Source organism: Maniola jurtina, chromosome 8, assembly GCF_905333055.1.
Source record: "Maniola jurtina chromosome 8, ilManJurt1.1, whole genome shotgun sequence".
In the NCBI taxonomy this organism is placed as follows: Eukaryota; Metazoa; Arthropoda; class Insecta; order Lepidoptera; family Nymphalidae; genus Maniola; species Maniola jurtina.
This window is the reverse complement of record NC_060036.1, coordinates 4057373-4075952: the sequence shown is the minus strand read 5'-3', so window position 1 is coordinate 4075952 and position 18580 is coordinate 4057373. Positions and strand designations below refer to the sequence as shown.

At 36.4% G+C, this 18580-nt stretch overlaps 2 protein-coding genes across 2 annotated transcripts in view; both read right to left on the bottom strand.

Annotated features, from left to right (window-relative positions):
• LOC123867492 (lachesin-like) overlaps positions 1–6395 on the bottom strand; it is a 32707-nt gene extending 26312 nt beyond the window's left edge. The window contains exon 1 of the mRNA XM_045909539.1: positions 5808–6395. Within this exon, the coding sequence (XP_045765495.1) occupies positions 5808–5910 (103 nt within the window). The 5' untranslated portion in view covers positions 5911–6395. The remainder of the gene's footprint in view (positions 1–5807) is intronic.
• The window catches only part of LOC123867499 (UPF0389 protein CG9231), a 212597-nt gene that overhangs the window by 29395 nt on the left and 164622 nt on the right, over positions 1–18580 (bottom strand). The gene's annotated exons all lie outside the window — the stretch shown is intronic.

Below are 18580 nucleotides of genomic sequence, written 5' to 3'. Positions count from 1 at the left end.
GGATCGGGATTTTCAAAAACCTAAATCCACGCGAGCAAAGCTGTGGGCATTAGCTAGTTGTAAATATATTTAAAAGCTACTATAAGATAATAAATAAGGTACTTATTTCCTTATATTTTTATTGTATGGCAGCGCGCGGTTTTAAATTATAAATTGCACGTCCTGTCCTTTTCTGTAATACATTTTTTTCTCAATATCTATCGCTTTATCTCATAGCAAGAGTCCGTAAGACATAATACAGTGAATATAGGCAAAATATACAATTTTTGCAGTTTCCACGTCAGTACCTGTCGAATTTTTCTAACAGTGTAAGCAGCAGAGTTGAGTTTACCATCAAGTGTTGATATGTGGGTGTTCCATAGAAGCTTTGCATCTAACGTTATACCGAGAAACACGGGGTTCTCCTTTATTTTCAACATATGATTATTAATCAATGAATTTATGTCATTTAAGGTCCTGGTATTGGGCAGTGTGAATTGAACACACTTAGATTTCTTTGCATTTGGAATTGATTTGGAAGTAAATTGTTAGCAATAAATCAGAGAGTGACCTGTGATATGGCATTACATATAGTATACATTGTCAAAAATTATAATATTAAAGCTGTGCGTATTGCGTGAGGAATTGCGTATTGCGTGAGGAATAGGTGCAACTTGCAGGGTTTGATGCATGCGCTTTTGCCAGCAAACATGAGACATATTTTTATCTACAGGCAACGTCTGAGTAGGTAACGCATACGTCTAACGCAAGTTGAAATGTACCAGTGTATTTAGTTAGACCTATCGACAAGTTTAGAGTCGGGTGTAGTTTAAATGTGGCCCGTGTGTTTAGACCAGTTTAGACTGTCAGTTTCCGCCCCCCGTCACCGTCGGGGGTTGGTCGTCCCCCGTACCTCACCACCCCTCTTGCAGAAATCGAGACAGCACGAAATTTTCAAGATTTCTGGGTGTAATTTCTGGTTTTCGTAGTTCCAACATAATTATAACAATATAAAATATATAACGATAATTTTTTTACTGCATGATATTCATTAAATTTTCTAGGTCTGTGGTTTTTCCAAATTTCATTAAATTGCTTCGTTGTCTAGAAAAATGAGCACAAAGTTGGGCCTTTTTTTAAAGAAAAATACAAATCTTTGAACCCCTGTAATTTTAAAACTACATATTTTTAGAAAAATCTAAAACACCACAGACACAGATATTAGTTTCTAGACTATGTCTGCAAAATTTCATGGACTTTGGTTGCTTAATATTCAAATGAAATGGGAACTACGATTTTATGGAGTAAGTGACGGAGAGAGCTCTGTTAATAGATTACTTTTTATACGGAAAAATCACAGAGTTACCACGGAATTAATAAAAACCTAAATCCAGGCGGACGAAGTCGAGGGCATCAGCTCGTAATTTGTAAGGGTTTTTTTTTCTCTGGAGATACGGAACCCTAAAAATACTGACAGGAAATTTTAAAAACCAAAATTTTTCGTGGTAGCTCCTGAACGTAAAAGTATTCCGTTACAAGCTATATCTGGTTATAAAGTCACGAGTACATTTTTTGAAACCTTATCCTATATAAAACAGTAAAAATATTCTGTTCATTTTAAATATTAAACTTGATATAAACTGGTCTACTGGTACTACATTTTTGTAAGCCAAGTAGCTCTCGGAGAGCTTCAAAAGTCATTATTAACCAGGCGTGTTACTCTTCGCTATTCCAGTTTCGCTGGAAATGTTAATAATTATTATTTTAAAAAGCTTTCGTACTTCATTAAAAATACACTAACTACAACATTTTAAACATAAATTCGTTATTTAGAAACGCTAGAATACATAACCTACTGGTAAGTACCTACAGGATTACAAATTAGAATGCCAAAACTTTGCCAGTGGTAAGTTTTCATGTAAATAAACGTGACACCGGAGTAACGTAAATCTACCAAAATATTGTACAGAAATGCCAAATCAGGACGTTTTCCCGTCTGTAAAAATCAAGCCTTATCCCGCGACCTCGTCCGCATTGATTTAAGTTTTTGAGGAGTTTATTTATTATTAAATATCAACTTTTTACATCCAGCGGTTTGAACAGCTGGCCTGTTAATATGTCAGTTTATGTACCTATCACTTTTGACTGGAATGGAGATAGATAATATCCTGGATTAGCACATAGGCTACTTTTTATCCCGGAAAATCAAAGAGTTCCCACGGGATTTTGAAAAACCTAAATCCAAGCGGGCGAAGTCGCGGGCATCGGCTAGTAATATTTTTATAATATATTAAGTTACAAAGTTACACAAAACTCTCAGTCTACCTAAATATAATAGAATATTATTCAGTTTATAATATTTTTGGACATATTATAATATTTAGTGAACTGCGAAATTCAATGATAACTAACTTTTTTATCCAAAGCATTTTTAATATTTAGATTCAAGCATTATAATAACGATTGAAAAAAATAAAGGTTAGTTTAAACTTTTTTGACTAGGTACATACTATTACAAAATAAATAAATCTTACTTAATATATAATTAACCTTAAAAAAATATATTATATTGTTAAGTTTTCATCAAAAAAAGAGGTAAGTACGAGTGTTTCATTTGTGAATTTTCACTTTTGGAACTTAGGTTCTTCAATAAGCAATGTCTAATAATGGTATAAAGAACCGGTCATGTGCGAGGCAGGCCTCCCTTTTTTAGGGTTCCGTACATAATAATTATGAACATTATATTTAAGTGTATGAAATATTTCTTTTCCGAACTCGAACATCGCAATACACCCTAAAAGAATACCCCAAAAAATGTTGGTTTGTTTTGGTCACAGCTTTATAAATCGTTGTTACACAGTACATGGTACATAATATACCGAAATTTCATATTCGTTACTAGTTTACTTTTTTAAGATAGCCCCCGTCACAAAAATGATCTAAAATTGACAACTATGACGGTCCTCCCATTTTCTTATTTTTAAGATAAAAAATAAATAAAAAAACATCTTCATACACTCAATGAGTACTAAACAATGATACCCCACATACTGGAGTAAGAAAAAAAAATCGGCTTCTTTTTCATGTACCTATGGGAGCCCCCTGGAAAATAATGGTAATTCAATATTTGGTTTTGGGTCATTGTTCTACACCAAAAACCAAAATTGCAGCTTTGTAACTTATTTAATCTACGAGCTAGTGACCTATGACTTGCGAACAGACAGAAAGTATGGACAGACGGACGGACAGATAGAGTATATTAGTAGGGCTCCGTTTTTACCCTCTGGGTACAGAACCCTAAAAACAACATTGTTGCACGGCGTATATTATTCCTACATTTATGACACTAGGTATTTGTACTGGGCAGCTCGCTTTGAGTACTTTACAACACTTGTCGCCACGCAATGCCAGTTGTTTCGAAATTACAGAGCACAGACGCGTAACGTCGTCGGATGTTGTTAATGTACTCACAGAATTACAGGAACGGAAGCAGTAATCATCACAATTATTGTTTTAATTAGTTGATTTTATAATATTCTTGCTGCAAAATGCGAATCTGCATTTGACCGGTACCACAGAGTACTTAGTAGTACCTTCCAGGAATAAAAGAATCACTCCGCAAAGACATTGAAATCAATAGTATCTCTTATTACGACGCAATAAAGAGGAATTCAGATCGCACAGCGCTGTGTCCTAAACTTTAATAAGCACCTCTCTTTCTGTCATGTAACTCTTATCTCTTATCTTTCTCTCCCTCATAAGATTCACACGAGAGCCGTTGAAGGAGCGAGTCAATGTAGGTATATTTCAAGATGTCGGCCAAATCCTCTATTTGGCCGACCGACCTCTCGAAATATCTATACTAATAAATAAAATTGGAGTGTCTGTCTGTAATTTCGAAATAACTACCTCATATTAAGCTCATATGGTTATTTGAACGATACCATAACTGAATCACACGTTTTTAAAATTTTTGTCTGTCTGTCTGTCTGTCTGTCTGTCTGTCTGTCTGTCTGTTTGAAAAGGCTAATCTTTGGAACGGCTGAACCGATTTTGACGGGACTTTCACAGGCAAGTAAAGGATTGACCAGGGCGTAAAATAGGCTACTTTTTTAACCGACTTTCAAAAAGGGAGTTGTGTTTTTCTACCTATGTACACCGAAATCTCCGAGATTTCTGAACCGATTTGCGTCATTTCTTTTTTAATCGATAGAGGAACTTTGCGACATTGTTTCATAAAAAATTTGGAGTCCAACTCCTCAATCCTGATGCTGCAGGGGATCTGACCAATCCACGCGGGCGAAGCTGCGGGCATCAGCTAGTATGGAATAGAAAATGAAGATGATTGCGTTTATCACGTTAGGCCTGCTGTAAACAACATAAGCAGTCTTTTATGCTAATACAGCCGTCAAAGCTAAATTCAGTGTTGTGTTTGTTTCTTTACCTTAAATTATACCTACCTATTTAACAGGGCTCTCTCCGTCACTCGTTTCATACAATCGTAGTTCCAATTTCATTTGAATATTAAGCAACAAAAGTCCATGAAATTTTGCAGACATTTTCTAAAAACTAATATCTGTGTCTGTGGTGTTTTAGATTTTTCTAAAAATATGAAGTTTTAAAATTACAGGGGCTCAAAGATTTGTATGAAAATTTTTAAGACCGCGTAACTTTGAAACCGAATATTTTAACAGAAATCTGGAAAACCACAGACATAGATATTAGTTTCTAGAATATGTCTGCAAAATTTCATGGACTTTAGTTGCTTAATATTCAAATGAAATTGGAACTACGATTGTATGAAACGAGTGACGGAGAGAGCCCTCTTAAGGCTTCTCGTAAAACCTGTAAGAATCACCAACACAAATTCTTCCGGAAAATATGAAAATACAAAAATCCTATTATACAATATTCTCATGCGTTTTGACATTGAACTTTCACCACTAAGTTAATACTGAAACTATTATCGGTTTAGAAACGCAACGGAATCACGAAACCATTTTACATAACCTAAATTTTCTTTATGAGACAGGCGTGTCGAAGTTAAATAATAAAATTTTTTTAATAAGGGACACGGTTCAAATTAAATATTATTTTTACTTCTTGAGTTTTCGTTTACAAATTGAACTGCTTTTTTTTCTACACTCACTGATCACTCAGGAGGGCAGTGATCCCACTCCATCAATCACATCATACTAAGGATTTTATTGGACTTCGTCTGTGTTGGCGTTTGCTGGCACGCGTGCGGTGCCTTTTTGGAGTGTTTTTTTTTTATTTGTTAAAAGTGGCCGATTTTTGTGATTTTGGTTGTGGAACTGACTGGGAAGCGCTCTAAGGGGGTGCCGCGCGTGTGTCGGCGAGCGCCGGCACAGACGAGGTCCATACTTATAAATAACTACACTAACTTGTAAATAACTACAAACCTGACATTGGCTAATCTGTGTAAAGCCAGACGAGAGAAAAAAATCCTTTTTTTTTTTTCATTAGAAAATACAAATTTTCATAGATATAACTTGAAAATTGATGGACTTTCATACTTAAACTTTCATTCCCTATCTAACTCCCTTGGGATAGAATTTGTAAAAACCCTGAAACACGTATTTCTTCATTTTAACGAAAAGCCCACATACCAATTTTCATGGATATAACTTGTTAAATGATTGACTTTCAAACAATCTTACATCCCTAAAGAGCCTACCCCTTTAGGGATGGAATTTCCAAAAATCGATGTCATAAAAAACCTACTATCAAAATTTTAAGTTTTTAAACCATTTTAATATATTGTACAGATATAAATTATTATAGTTATGTAGTTAAGATATACTTACGGATAGCAGCATCGACTCTGCTTACAAACAAACAATCCAATATAAATAAAGCTACAATCATTTTGCTTATTTCAACAATCCGCAACTGGTAAACAAAGTTCATATTCACATCAGTTCACTTCACAGCTATAGGTAGTTTAAGTATACTATAATATTATTTTTTCCTCTATTAGGTAGATATACCTAGTTATATATAATATATCGACTGTTTATAAGCTCTACATTGGGCGCCAAAATGATAAACCAATCCGAAAAAATCTTGTTTGAGGTTTTCAAGTCATTGCAGAAAAACTTATTTTGTACTGTATTATTTAAATCGGATACCACTTAGCACACACACATTATTTACATGAAACGCTACATTAAAATAATGACAAGTTCATCCGACATGAAAACGAAAAAAAACACTTCGACGAATACATTTTAAAGAACGAAATACATCGTTAACCATCATCGGATAGCGTTCGACACACGCGAGCTAGTGATTAAGAGGGCGGTAAACTTTTAATCTGTTTCTTCTTCGAAGCGCCGTGAAAAGTTTTACGCTATTTTCCACAGCTGGCTACACCACTTCGTCGTATGGCGTCTACCGAGCTACTGGTTTCAGAATGGTGCATGCACTGTTGCCAACTGCTAGCTTTCCCAGTTGCTAGATATTTTTCAAAATGTTGCTAGATTGCCAGTTTTTTTTACCCCAAAAAGTTGCTAGATAGTGCTAAATGTTAAAACTTAGGCAAAGAATATTTAAACACTACGTTAACGAACTTGGTAGGTATTATGGTAAGTGACAATAAAATGACAATTTCTAAGAATCATTTTTATTTTCCTTAATTCTAACATTGTTAAAGTTAAAAATGTCTAAAGTATCGGTGTACATCATTGAATAAAAAAAATGTGGTTAAAGAATTTATTCTCAAAAGAATTTATAATAAGAAATTAATAAAGTAAAAGATAAAAATAATTTAAAAACTAATTAATTAAATAAGAAGATTTCGATGGCTGGGGTTCCGGGTCTTGCGCTGGTTTTGAATATTTTTCCGCAGTACCCATTTTATGCAGAACATCTTTAGGCAAAACACAGTTATAGCAACATTTACCACTTTTCCTGAGGAAGTCTCTACTGCGGAGGAATGAGTTCAGAGTTAACAAACTTAGCTTATTTTTCACTAAATTCATTTCAGAGAATAACCTCTCTACCTCTGCATTTGAATGAGGCAGTGGAAGTTGCTAGAAAAAGTAGCTAAAAAGTTTAGCTACAAGTTTCATTAAATTGTGGCTGTCTGTCACCAAATAATAGCTAGATCTAGCTATAAAGTTGCTAAGTTGGCATCACTGGGTGCATGGGGTTGCAACGGCGCGCCGTAGCACCTCCCCTTTCGATAGGCCTTCTCTTTTATGAAGTACGGAATACGTAGAACTCAATATAGCCGTAATTGTCTAATGATTTTCTTTTGAATCGTAGATCTTTATACCTCACGTTATTATTTATTGGGAAAACCTTTATGAGCGAAGCGAAAAATCGTAGGTCTATGTTTATAATCGTAATCTGGTGTATTGGAATTTAATAACAGGGCGACTGATACAACAATAATGTAACTGCGATGAATTAATATTAAAGAATATTCCGTCGACACACTTATACTTAAATAATCAAAAATATATACCGAAATGTATAAACTAATAAGTATAAATTGACTGACTAACAGACAAATAACTTCACTAAAATCACTGGTGTAGAAACTTGCGAATCTGTGCGTGGGTTTTCTTTATAACGTAAAGCCCTATGAAAAGGTTTTTCGGAAATTCCAATCGTGAAAAGCTGGGTGGGTCAGAGGTAGGGTCAATACTTATCAAAACTGGGCACATTATAATTAACTTCTATGGTCTAAGCCACACCGAGGCGCTTAGTCTCCTATAACAATTGTAGCATCTAAAGAGAAGCTCAAGCTTCTCTAGTATAGCTTTAAAGGCTCAAGATGCTTTAGCTTGGACTTCCTACCCGCCACCATGCATCTTCAAGGAATATTGAGCTGGTAAAAGTTAGGTTCAATTGCTGAAAAAAGCGACCGCTCCGACATTTTGCACGATAAGTCAAAAACTATTTATTGTACATTAAAAAAAAACTGTTTTAGAATTTACAGATAAAGCGCCTTCGTATGATACACCACTTGGTATAGTTATCTTACTTTGAAAATTGAAACACTTTTTTTTAAATGATTAACCCACAAATTCACGGGTTTCAGATTTATTCCGTTACTTGTGCTATAAGACCTACCCACCTGCCAAATTTAACAACTCTAGGTCAACGGGTAATACCCTATAAGTTTTCATTACAGACACGATGGATGGACGGACAGATGGACAGACAGACAGACAGAAAACAAAGTGATCCTATAAGGGTTCCGTTTTTCTTTTTGAGGTACGGAACCGTAAACATTAAATCAAAAAGAAATCCACTTAAAGTTATTTTGTTATAAAATATTTCTACAAAATATACAAAATATTATTAAAGAAGAATTAACTTAGAAGTTATAGAAAACGAGGAAAATATAGGGACAAAACATAATAATATTATGTCACAGATATTTTATTATAAGCATAACTTATTGGAGGCTAAAAATAGAATGAATACGTGGGACGTCGTTTGTTAATTTTTCTCAAACATTCATGGAAATATTGTCATTATTTTCGAAAAAAAAAAACATGCGAAGTATCGAATTTTCGGGCAAAGAAAATCAAATCCATTGCAGGAGCGGTTTTAGAGTTCCGTAGCCAAATGGCAAAAAACGGAACCCTTATAGATTCGTCATGTCTGTCTGTCTGTCTGTCTATCTGTCTGTCTGTCCGTCCGTATGTCACAGCCACTTTTTCCGAAACTATAAGGACCATACTGTTGAAACTTGGTAAGTAGATGTCTTCTGTGAACCGCATTAAGATTTTCACACGAAATTTAAAAAAAAAAAAAACAATAAATTTTGGGGTTCCCCATACTTAGAACTGAAACTCAAAATAATTTTTTTTTCTGTAAACACGAGATCTTAAAAACTATTGTACGAATAAAGCTATAATTTAGCAAGTAAGTAGTTGATAGTTAAGAGATGTCAGCTAAGAAAGGATATTTGAAAATTCCACCCCTAAGGGGGTAAAATAGGGGTTGGAAGTTTCCAAAGTGGTAAAATGTGTCCCCCCCCCCCCGTAACTTCTAAAATAAGAGAATGATACAACTAAAAAAAATATATGATATACATTACCATGCAAACTTCCAACGAAAATGGAGAAAATTCTGAGTTATACAACAACAACATTAAAATATGACAAGCGACAGAAAACAATTTCACTCTAATATATTTTCAACGTTTATTAAGACGATCACAGTCGGGTTTAAGTTTTCAATTTTATTCATAAAAGGAAGTAGGTGACGTCCGCGACTAGTCCGCGTGGATTTGGGTTTTCAAAAACCCCGAGGAGACTCTTTGATTTTCCGGGATAAAGGATATCCTATTACCGTCACCAGGATGCAAGCTATGTCTGTCATAGATATGATTTCTGTACCAAATAGATGACGCCCGCGACTTCATCCGCGTGGATTTAGGTTTTTTAAACACATGGGAAGTCTTTGATTTTATGGAACAAAAATAGCTAACATTTACCTACGGGACGTAAGCTTTCCCTGTACCCGATAAAATCGGTGAAAGGGATGGTCCGCGAAAAGATAGCAGAAAGACAGACATACATACAGACAGACAGACACACTTTCGCATTTATATTATTAGTATGGACTATGGATATTGCGGATGGTAGGTACCTACTTGGATGCGGTTGTAAACGATATGTAACACACAATACTTACTTCACCGCACAAAATATCAACGCGGTGACGCTTGAAACGACGTTACGGAAACCTTTTAACAGGGCTCTCTCCGTCACTCGTTTCATACAATCGTAGTTCCAATTTCATTTGAATATTAAGCAACCAAAGTCCATGAAATTTTGCAGACATATTTTAGAAACTAATATCTGTGTCTGTGGTGTTTTAGATTTTTCTAAAAATATGTAGTTTTAAAATTACAGGGGCTCAAAGATTTGTATGAAAATTTTTAAGACCGCGTAACTTTGAAACCGAATATTTTAACAGAAATCTGGTAAACCACAGACATAGATATTAGTTTCTAGAATATGTCTGCAAAATTTCATGGACTTTGGTTGCTTAATATTCCAATGAAATTGGAACTACGATTGTATGAAACGAGTGACGGAGAGAGCCCTCTTAAGATCCCTTCCTTTGTATAAAACATATATTATTCAATACGTTCACCTAAACATCGGTGAAAGCTATGTTTACCATAGTTTTGAGTACATATTTGGTTTATTTTTATTAGAATAGAATAGATTTTTTATTCAAATAAACTTTTACAAGTGCTTTTGAATCGTCAAATAATTTACCACTGGTTCGGAATGCCGTTCCTACCGAGAAGAACCAGCAAGAAACTCGGCAGTTGCTCTTTTCAATTCTTCAATTCACAATAATATTCCATACTACATACATATTGTCTTTTAGTGTCTGTATACATTTTATATTCTTATCTATACCAATATAATAAACAGGAAAGATTTGTTTGTTTGTGAGCGATAAACTCTGAAACTACTGCACCGATTTTAGTTATTCTTTCAGCATTAGCATGCTAGAGCTCCGGAAGTAACATAAGTCATGTATTTATTGTGTAGTACAGTTTCCTCACCACGATAAGACTTCACATAAATAGATATTTGAAGCGTTTTATAGCTTATAATTTTTGCAAAGGTACGCTCCAATGAGTATATTTTCTCCGCAAAACTTCTGCTGTTATCATGGGATCTGTTTAAAGTTTTCCAAACAAATTTAGTACGGGCCATTAATTTAAGGCTCGGCCGGTTTTTATCACAAAGTTTTAAACAGTTTTAAGTTGTGTATTTCAACCGTTTGTGATGGTAGATACTAGTATTATGTTTGGTGTCGTAACCGTTTTAGGCTGGTACCAAAGCCCTTAAATTTATTAGCTCGCTTTTATTTTACCATTTATCATTATACATCGTGGCGGACACATTGTTTTTATTTTGTACTGATATACTTGCTGATGTCCGCGACTTCGTCCGCGTGGATTTACATTTTTCAAAATCCCGCGGAAACTCTTGGATTATCCGGGATAAAAATTAATAATAAAAATTCGAGAAAAATAAGATTAATTATAGACAATGCAGAATCACCGGTAGATTTAGAATCTTGAAATTTTGCATGTAGGTTTTTTATGTAACTTAACCTTTCTTAGTGAAAGGATTTTGATAAAATCCAATGCGAATTTTAAAAACCTAAATACATGCGGTCAAAGGCGTGGGTATCAGCTGATATAACACGAGGCAAAAAACCTTATTGAGTATAATAATTATTATCTAGTTTAAAAATAAACGTGGCAACAGAACATTTGAATACGCAAACAGACACGAGTAGGTACGTCTTGGATTGAGTAAGGTTGCATAATACTTCTAGGAATCTTTTGTTATGACTTATGACATTACAAAGGCTTCCTTCCAATTTAAGTCCGTTGGCAAAGTTAGAGAAATATATTATGGTACAGCCAAGCCTCACGTGGAATTTTTTTTTTTTTCATTTCTCTTCACTACGATCTCACTTAGTGATCAAGTTTAGTATACAGTCTAAGATAAATGCAGGCTAGCCTGGAGAGAGTATGGAAGTTTTATTCAACCTAATTCTAATCGGTTTCAATACGCATCAGTATCGTACTACGGGAATGCTAAATTGCGACATGACTTTTCGGGTATTTTTGCGGTAGGGTAGTAACTAACCATGACCGAAGCCTCCCTGAGTTGTCCCTGAAGGGAATTGAACCCCAAGTGCTAGGCTGTTTCATAACTCCATAGAATCCCAGATTTCCCACTTACAAGATTACAGTACCCCAGGTCAATGACCGGCAAAAAGTGAAGTCATCAACACCCTTAGACAGTGGGTACTTTGGTATCATTTTAAGATCTATTGCTTACCCACGATCCTCGGTCAGTTGTAGATAAACCAAATCAAGTAATTAGTACTTACCTAATGAGTTCAAAGATGATAAGAACGCTCAGAGTCACTCAGTTGCCAACGAAGAGAGCTACGCTTGGAGTTTCTCTATGTAATCAAATCAAAATTGAGGAGATTCGTAGGAGAATCAGAGTAAGCGACATAGCTCCACGGGTTGCGAAGCTATGGTGACATGCAATGGGCAGTGCACGTATTTTGAACAAGATAAAGTTGAAAACTATTTAAACCCGACTGCGATCGTCTTTTTTTTTATACACAGGAAATGCCTAACGCATACCCTTCCGTCAGGGGAAACGGAGAGGTTATGTGGGGCTTGCACCCACTAAAACCTGTGTTTGTTCCTCAACGGACTGGCGGTTGTGCGGGTATCACTATGGTAGTATTCACCGCACTCCCGCCAGGTCTTGACCCGCCGCCACGCGGACGGGTCCCATCCCTAGGCTGGCTGCTACCAGCTCCGTCTCAGAAGCGCACCCGGAACACGGCGCGCTACCTCTAGACCTGGTTATGTATCGGTTGACGAACGCCCCTTACGACCGTCAACCGCAGGTCGGCAACTCATGGAGGCCGGAGGTCGTCATTTGCCCTTCGGGCCCGCTGCGTCTTCTGCGAGAGGGATCCACCATCGAAATTTCCCTCTCACGTTCTGCCGCCTCGACTGCGATCGTCTTAATAAACGCTAAATATAATGGTAAAATTGTTCTTCTGTCGCTTAGTATATTTTAATGTTGTAGGACATTTATATTTACGAACTCAGATTTTTTTCCTCTTTCATTTAATATCCCAATCGATACAATAGCAAAAATTTTTTGGAGACCCCCACTTTTTTTTAAAATGTAACAGCCGTTAGGTCAATTTTTTATACAAAATGTAGCCTATGTCACCCGGACCTTTACGACGAATCAATTGACACCTCATTCATCAAAATAGGCCCAGTAGTTTAGGCGCTACGGTGGAACACACAGAATCTGGATACAAACATACATACACACAAACATAGACTGCTAAAATCATAACCCGTCCTTTGGGCATTGCCGCATTCGGGAAAAAAAAGATTCCGACGAATTGAGAACCTCTTCCTTTTTTGAAGTCAATTAAAAATCGACGCCATGGTCCCTGTCTCCTGAGCTCAAATTCTCTAATAAAATTTAAATTTTCGCTTCACTGACCGCTCCTGTATATTTCCGGCTCCACGTAAAATACACCCCTAAGCTAAAAGGCTACGATTACGCTTTTTGGGAATCTCTAAGCGATAAAAGGTATGAATAGGGGTGTAGGTCCCACCGCGGCAGTAACTTCACGGGCGGCCGGCGTCTGTAACGAGCAGTCACATAAAACAAAATGCCACTAGAGAAGGAAACCTGCAAAATGCTTCGATATTTATAAAAACACCCATTTCGGTTAGCCGTAACCGTTTAAGGATGAAATACTCGAGAGTGTATAGTGGGGTCCGAAATATCAGCTGTAATGACTTTTTTATTCGTATTCTTAGGCGATGATATTTGTTGAAAACATAAACAGTAGATTTTGTATAGAGCAAGATCTCACTACCGCCAGACGTTCCTTATTTTCTGAGAAACGAAATGTGTGGGATGGAGTAGTTTTAAGCTAGCTTGTGCCGTGTGCCAATTTAAAGTTTTAAATAAAAAAAACTATTGGCAAAGCCTTCTCATTCTGACAGGTAACCCGTCTTCAGTAGTGAGCCGATGGCCATGGTATTGTTGATGATGATGGTGACGAATGCATTAACATTGATAAAATGAAAAATCTTATTAAGTACTAGCTGATGCTCGCGACTTATTCCGTGTCGATTTACGTTTTTCAAAATCCCGCGGGAACTCTTTGATTTTCCGAGATAACAAGGAGCCTATGTGTTAATCCAGGGTATAATCTATCTCCATTCCAACTGTCAAATCCGTCCAGTGGTTTTTCGTGATTGAGCAACAAACATCCAAATATCCACACTTTCACATTTATAATATTATTAGGATTAGGATTACTCTATTCGCACACACATTCATCCCCGGTCTCGTCTGTCAACTGCATAGTGAGGTGGCGAAATATAATGGCGGCACGCAACACGCAGTGCGTCACGACGCGGCTCACCACGTGCCTCGCCGCGTGCCTCGGCCGCAGCGATGTTTATTTATACGTCGACATTATTTCCTTCATATCCATCCATCCATCCATCAGCCTGTATGCGTCCACTGCTGGACATAGGCCTTTCCAAGAGCGCGCCACCAAACACGGTCCTCCGCCTTCCTCATCCACCCGCTCCCCGCCACCTTCTTCAGGTCATCGGTCCAGCGGGCAGGAGGTCGTCCCACACTGCGCTTACCGGTACGCGGTCTCCACTCCAGAACACGTCTGCCCCATCGGCCGTCGGTTCTGCGACAGACATGACCTGCCCATTGCCACTTCAGCTTGCTAATCCTTTGAGCTATGTCGGTCGCTTTTGTTCTTCTGCGAATTTCTTCGTTCCGGATTTTATCCCTGAGAGTAATACCCAACATAGCTCGCTTCATAGCGCGCTGAGCGACCTTTAGTTTCTGGACGAGGCCAACTGTCAGTGTCCACGTTTCTGCTCCATAAGCCATCACAGGTAGGACGCACTGATTCCTTCATATGGTATTATGAAATTGCACGCATTTTAATATTCACTAAGTAGGTAACGAGAAAAATCAATATTAGAAGCTGAATTCTATTTTGGAATGCTTGTTCGTTAAAATAAATAATGCGTTAAATAAACAAATCAATTCGTATCAAAGCTGTCTACTAATACTTAAGGGCTTTCAGTTTCTTTTTTTACCTTTTCCGAGACAAGGAGTAACGCAGACGTCTATTATTTGCAAATAAAGGCTGAGTAAACCCGTTTCCCTTTTTTCATTTCCCTAGATTCCGCGTTACTCATACGCCCGGTCCCTTGTCTAATAGAAACTTTTCCCCTGTCTTATCGAACCAATTACTTTGATAGCGGAGAAGTATTTTTATGACTGAAATTTTCAGTGTCTTCATTCCCTTTGGGACTAATTCTGATGTAACTACGAGTAGGTACATGCTTAACGCAAGTTAAAAGTTCTTCGCTAGTGTTACTAGTTTTTAATGAAATGATAGGTATGTTTCTACGCCTTGATGAATTTCACAAACAAGAAGAATAAAAACCAATTAATAATAATTATTATTTTATCTTATTTTAGTTAGTGTTGTTGTTTAGTATAATAATAGCAACAGCGAACAGATATTTTATCGTTTGCTACTTCTGTTATTTTATTTTTATAAACATTTTTTAAAAATATAATAAGAATGAGATGTGCAAATAATTAATAATTGTACCTACTTTACTTCAAAAAATCTTCTTTTTTTTTTGGAAAATACATAACAAAACTTTGACATTTTAATTTTTAGCTACAAAAAATCCGCTTCAATATTTTTAATGCTTAATTTAATAAGCAAATTTTTGAAATACGAAAAAGTTGTACCTACATCATGATTTGCGCTCAGAAGACGAATAAGTACTTACAAACTTACATACTATATAATATGTAATTATTCTAGGTACATGTCTTCCTCGGATGTTAGCTAGATTACTCTGAAAACAAGTGTAAACTAAAAATTTATAACACCCCCGACAAATGAAGGTTACAGTAACTAGAAAAGAGCTGATAACTTTCAAACTGCTGAACCGATTTTCTTGGATTATAGCTAAGAACACTCTCGATCAAGCCACCTTTCAAACAAAAAAAAAACTAAATTAAAATCGGTTCATTAGTTTAGGAGCTACGATGCCACAGACAGATACACAGATACTCACCTCAAACTTATAACACCCCTCTTTTTGGGTTGGAGGTTAATAATTTCGTAGAATACAGTCCTTAGGATATACTCGTATTGGGAGTTGCTTGTGATGTGCATTGTGCATATATCACTAATTGGACAGTTTATTAATGGCTGACGCCTAGAATGGCTGACAGATTTGATAGCAGCGCAATATTCGGGCACGTCAGACATCTGTGCCAACCATAGAGATATATTCATCCAAGGTGCCAACGTTGCCCTATCTTACATTTCCTTTTCATCCCATCTATTCGAAAAGGACGACTTGGTTCGCCTTTAACCCAAAAGTGGTGTTTTCTTTAATGAGTAATAAGTGCGCGGCAAAAATAATTGTGGCGCACTTATACTCGTTAGTGCGCCACAATTATTAACTTACAGAAACATCTTAGTGTTCAGCACCAAAGAAATCGAACACAACTATTGTTTGAACTGACTGTCTGACTGACTGACTGACTGACTTACTGACTGACTTACTGACTGACAGACAGACTGACTGACTGACTGATAGACAGACAGACAGACATACAGACAGACATACAGACAGACAGACAGACAACAAAGTGATCCTATAAGATTTCCGTTCTTCCTTTTGAGGTACGGAACCCTACAAAGCATTATTTTGCAGCAATCCATTTTAATAACAACAAACTTATTTTGCTGAAACCTCCTACACCTACTTATTTTTACTCCATGAAGGCTTCTTACCAGCTCGAATGCAACAACAGAATTTATTAGTAGGAGCGCGCGCCGCACAAGTCGTGCACTTTATACTAGGCACATTTTATATCAGCCTACACGACGCCGTGCGCTTGCGCATATTCCGGCTCACCGAGTTGGTTAGTTTTAAGATTTACTTGTTAGTGTAGTTTATTTTGTAAATAATTTTTGTGTATATATTATGCTAGTATTTTCAATAAATAATGATCATCTGACAATCGCTGGTTTCAATTAGAACACGCCACAGAATCCGCCACAGCGAGTAGCGCCTTTACCACTCGTTTAGCAAAGCAATGACTCGCAATGCTGCCACCATTGAAATTCTACTAATCGTGGCAGCTCTGCTTAGATTTGTCCTCGCCAATCAGGCCAAACATGAATTATGTTATGAACTGATAAATAATATTATTAAGATATACTTAATGCCTGAAATCATACACGTATGAGTGGTACATACATATCTCACTGGAATGCTGTCAACTCTAACAGGATAGCTGTACAAATACTCGCATTACAAAATTCACCAACAAAATGTTACTTAAAAAAACATATTATAGTAGGTATTTTTAATATCAAGTACGACTGGGTATTAATACCTACGAGTATGTCACTTTTAACTTTGTTATTCTAGTCCACGGTAACTTTTATTGTTTTGGGGTCTTCATGTCTCTTATGCTACATAGTTGTTGAAGCAACTTAGTAAGAATTTCAGCTTACGAGATCAAAAAACGAAATTGCTGTTGTAAGCCAGGACATAAAGATACGCAACTGACTAGGTAGGGAACTATTGGGAAGGTAAGTTTTTACTTAATTAACCATTTGTGGTAAAGTGATTAGTTATGATAAAAAACTTAGTACCTACTATTTTATACACCATTATACCATAGATCAACTTTACAGTCCTAAATGAGTTTTAGTATGGCTTTTATATAGGAACCAACTTAAGCCCAAGACTTCATCATTTATCATTCATGTACGTACGTAGTAAGGTCTAAAAGTTTCCGGCCTGAACTAAAATATAAAATGAAGAAGGTTCCTTTTTTCATTTTGAGGAACGGAACCCTAAATTAAAATACCGACCTGTGGTGATATTCGTCATAAATATAATAAGTATTGTGTTCATTATCATTTTGATGTCGTCTGTCCTTCGAGACTTCCAACGCTGCTTTTTTGGAGGTTGCCATTCTATGACCTTGAAACTTCAACATCTATCGGTTTTTCAAACTGTGTGCCCAACCCATTGCTTCTTTAGCATTCCAATTGCAACCCGTCGAGCTATTGTATTAGCCCGCTAAATTCATTTTTTCCGTCGAAGTTTGCCTGACAGAGATCTGTCTGCACTCCCTGACCTGTTTACGCGTTACGATGCGTACAATAGACATACATACATAATAAATATTTATTATCTACCAGAGGAATTAATACAGTTAACCGTTAATTTAAATCAAACAGCTTGAATTCAGATTAATGAACTCGCAAAGGGAATTCGATGAATGTTTAGTTCATAATATTATGATTGATCAATAACGCAACTGAAAGTTAATTTAGCTTTAATAGTCCAAATAAATAATAACTGTTCAAACCTACGAATAACAATATCTACACTATGCATAGTAATTATAAGCTAACTAGATGATGCCCACAACTTCATCGGTATAACTTTTGGTTTTTTGAAATTCCGTGGAAACTCTTTGATTTTCCGAGGCCGAAAGCCTTTCCCTTCCGCAGGATGCAAGCCATCTCTGCACCGAATTTCATCGGCCGTGAAAAACTAGCAAACCGACACACTTTCGCATTTATAAATAGGTAGTATGCATAATATTATTAAGTTTGAGTTTGACCTACGGGTCACACTACTTGTTAATCAAGTCAAAAGTGGTTTACCAGTTTTGAAGATTTTATTCGTACAATGTGACAGACAAAATAAATTATCGCCGCTGGTTTGTACAAAGGCGAATATTTTCGAATTCTACTCGTATATATAGAATAAGGCGAATAAGAAATAGGCTTATTCGCCCTTTCTACAAACTAGCGACGTTATATTATGGCTGTTATTTCTAATTTCTATAAGCTTAATAAAAAGCTTTTTTTCCGAAATCACAGATGTACATTTCAGATTTATTTATTTCTATATATGCAATAGAAA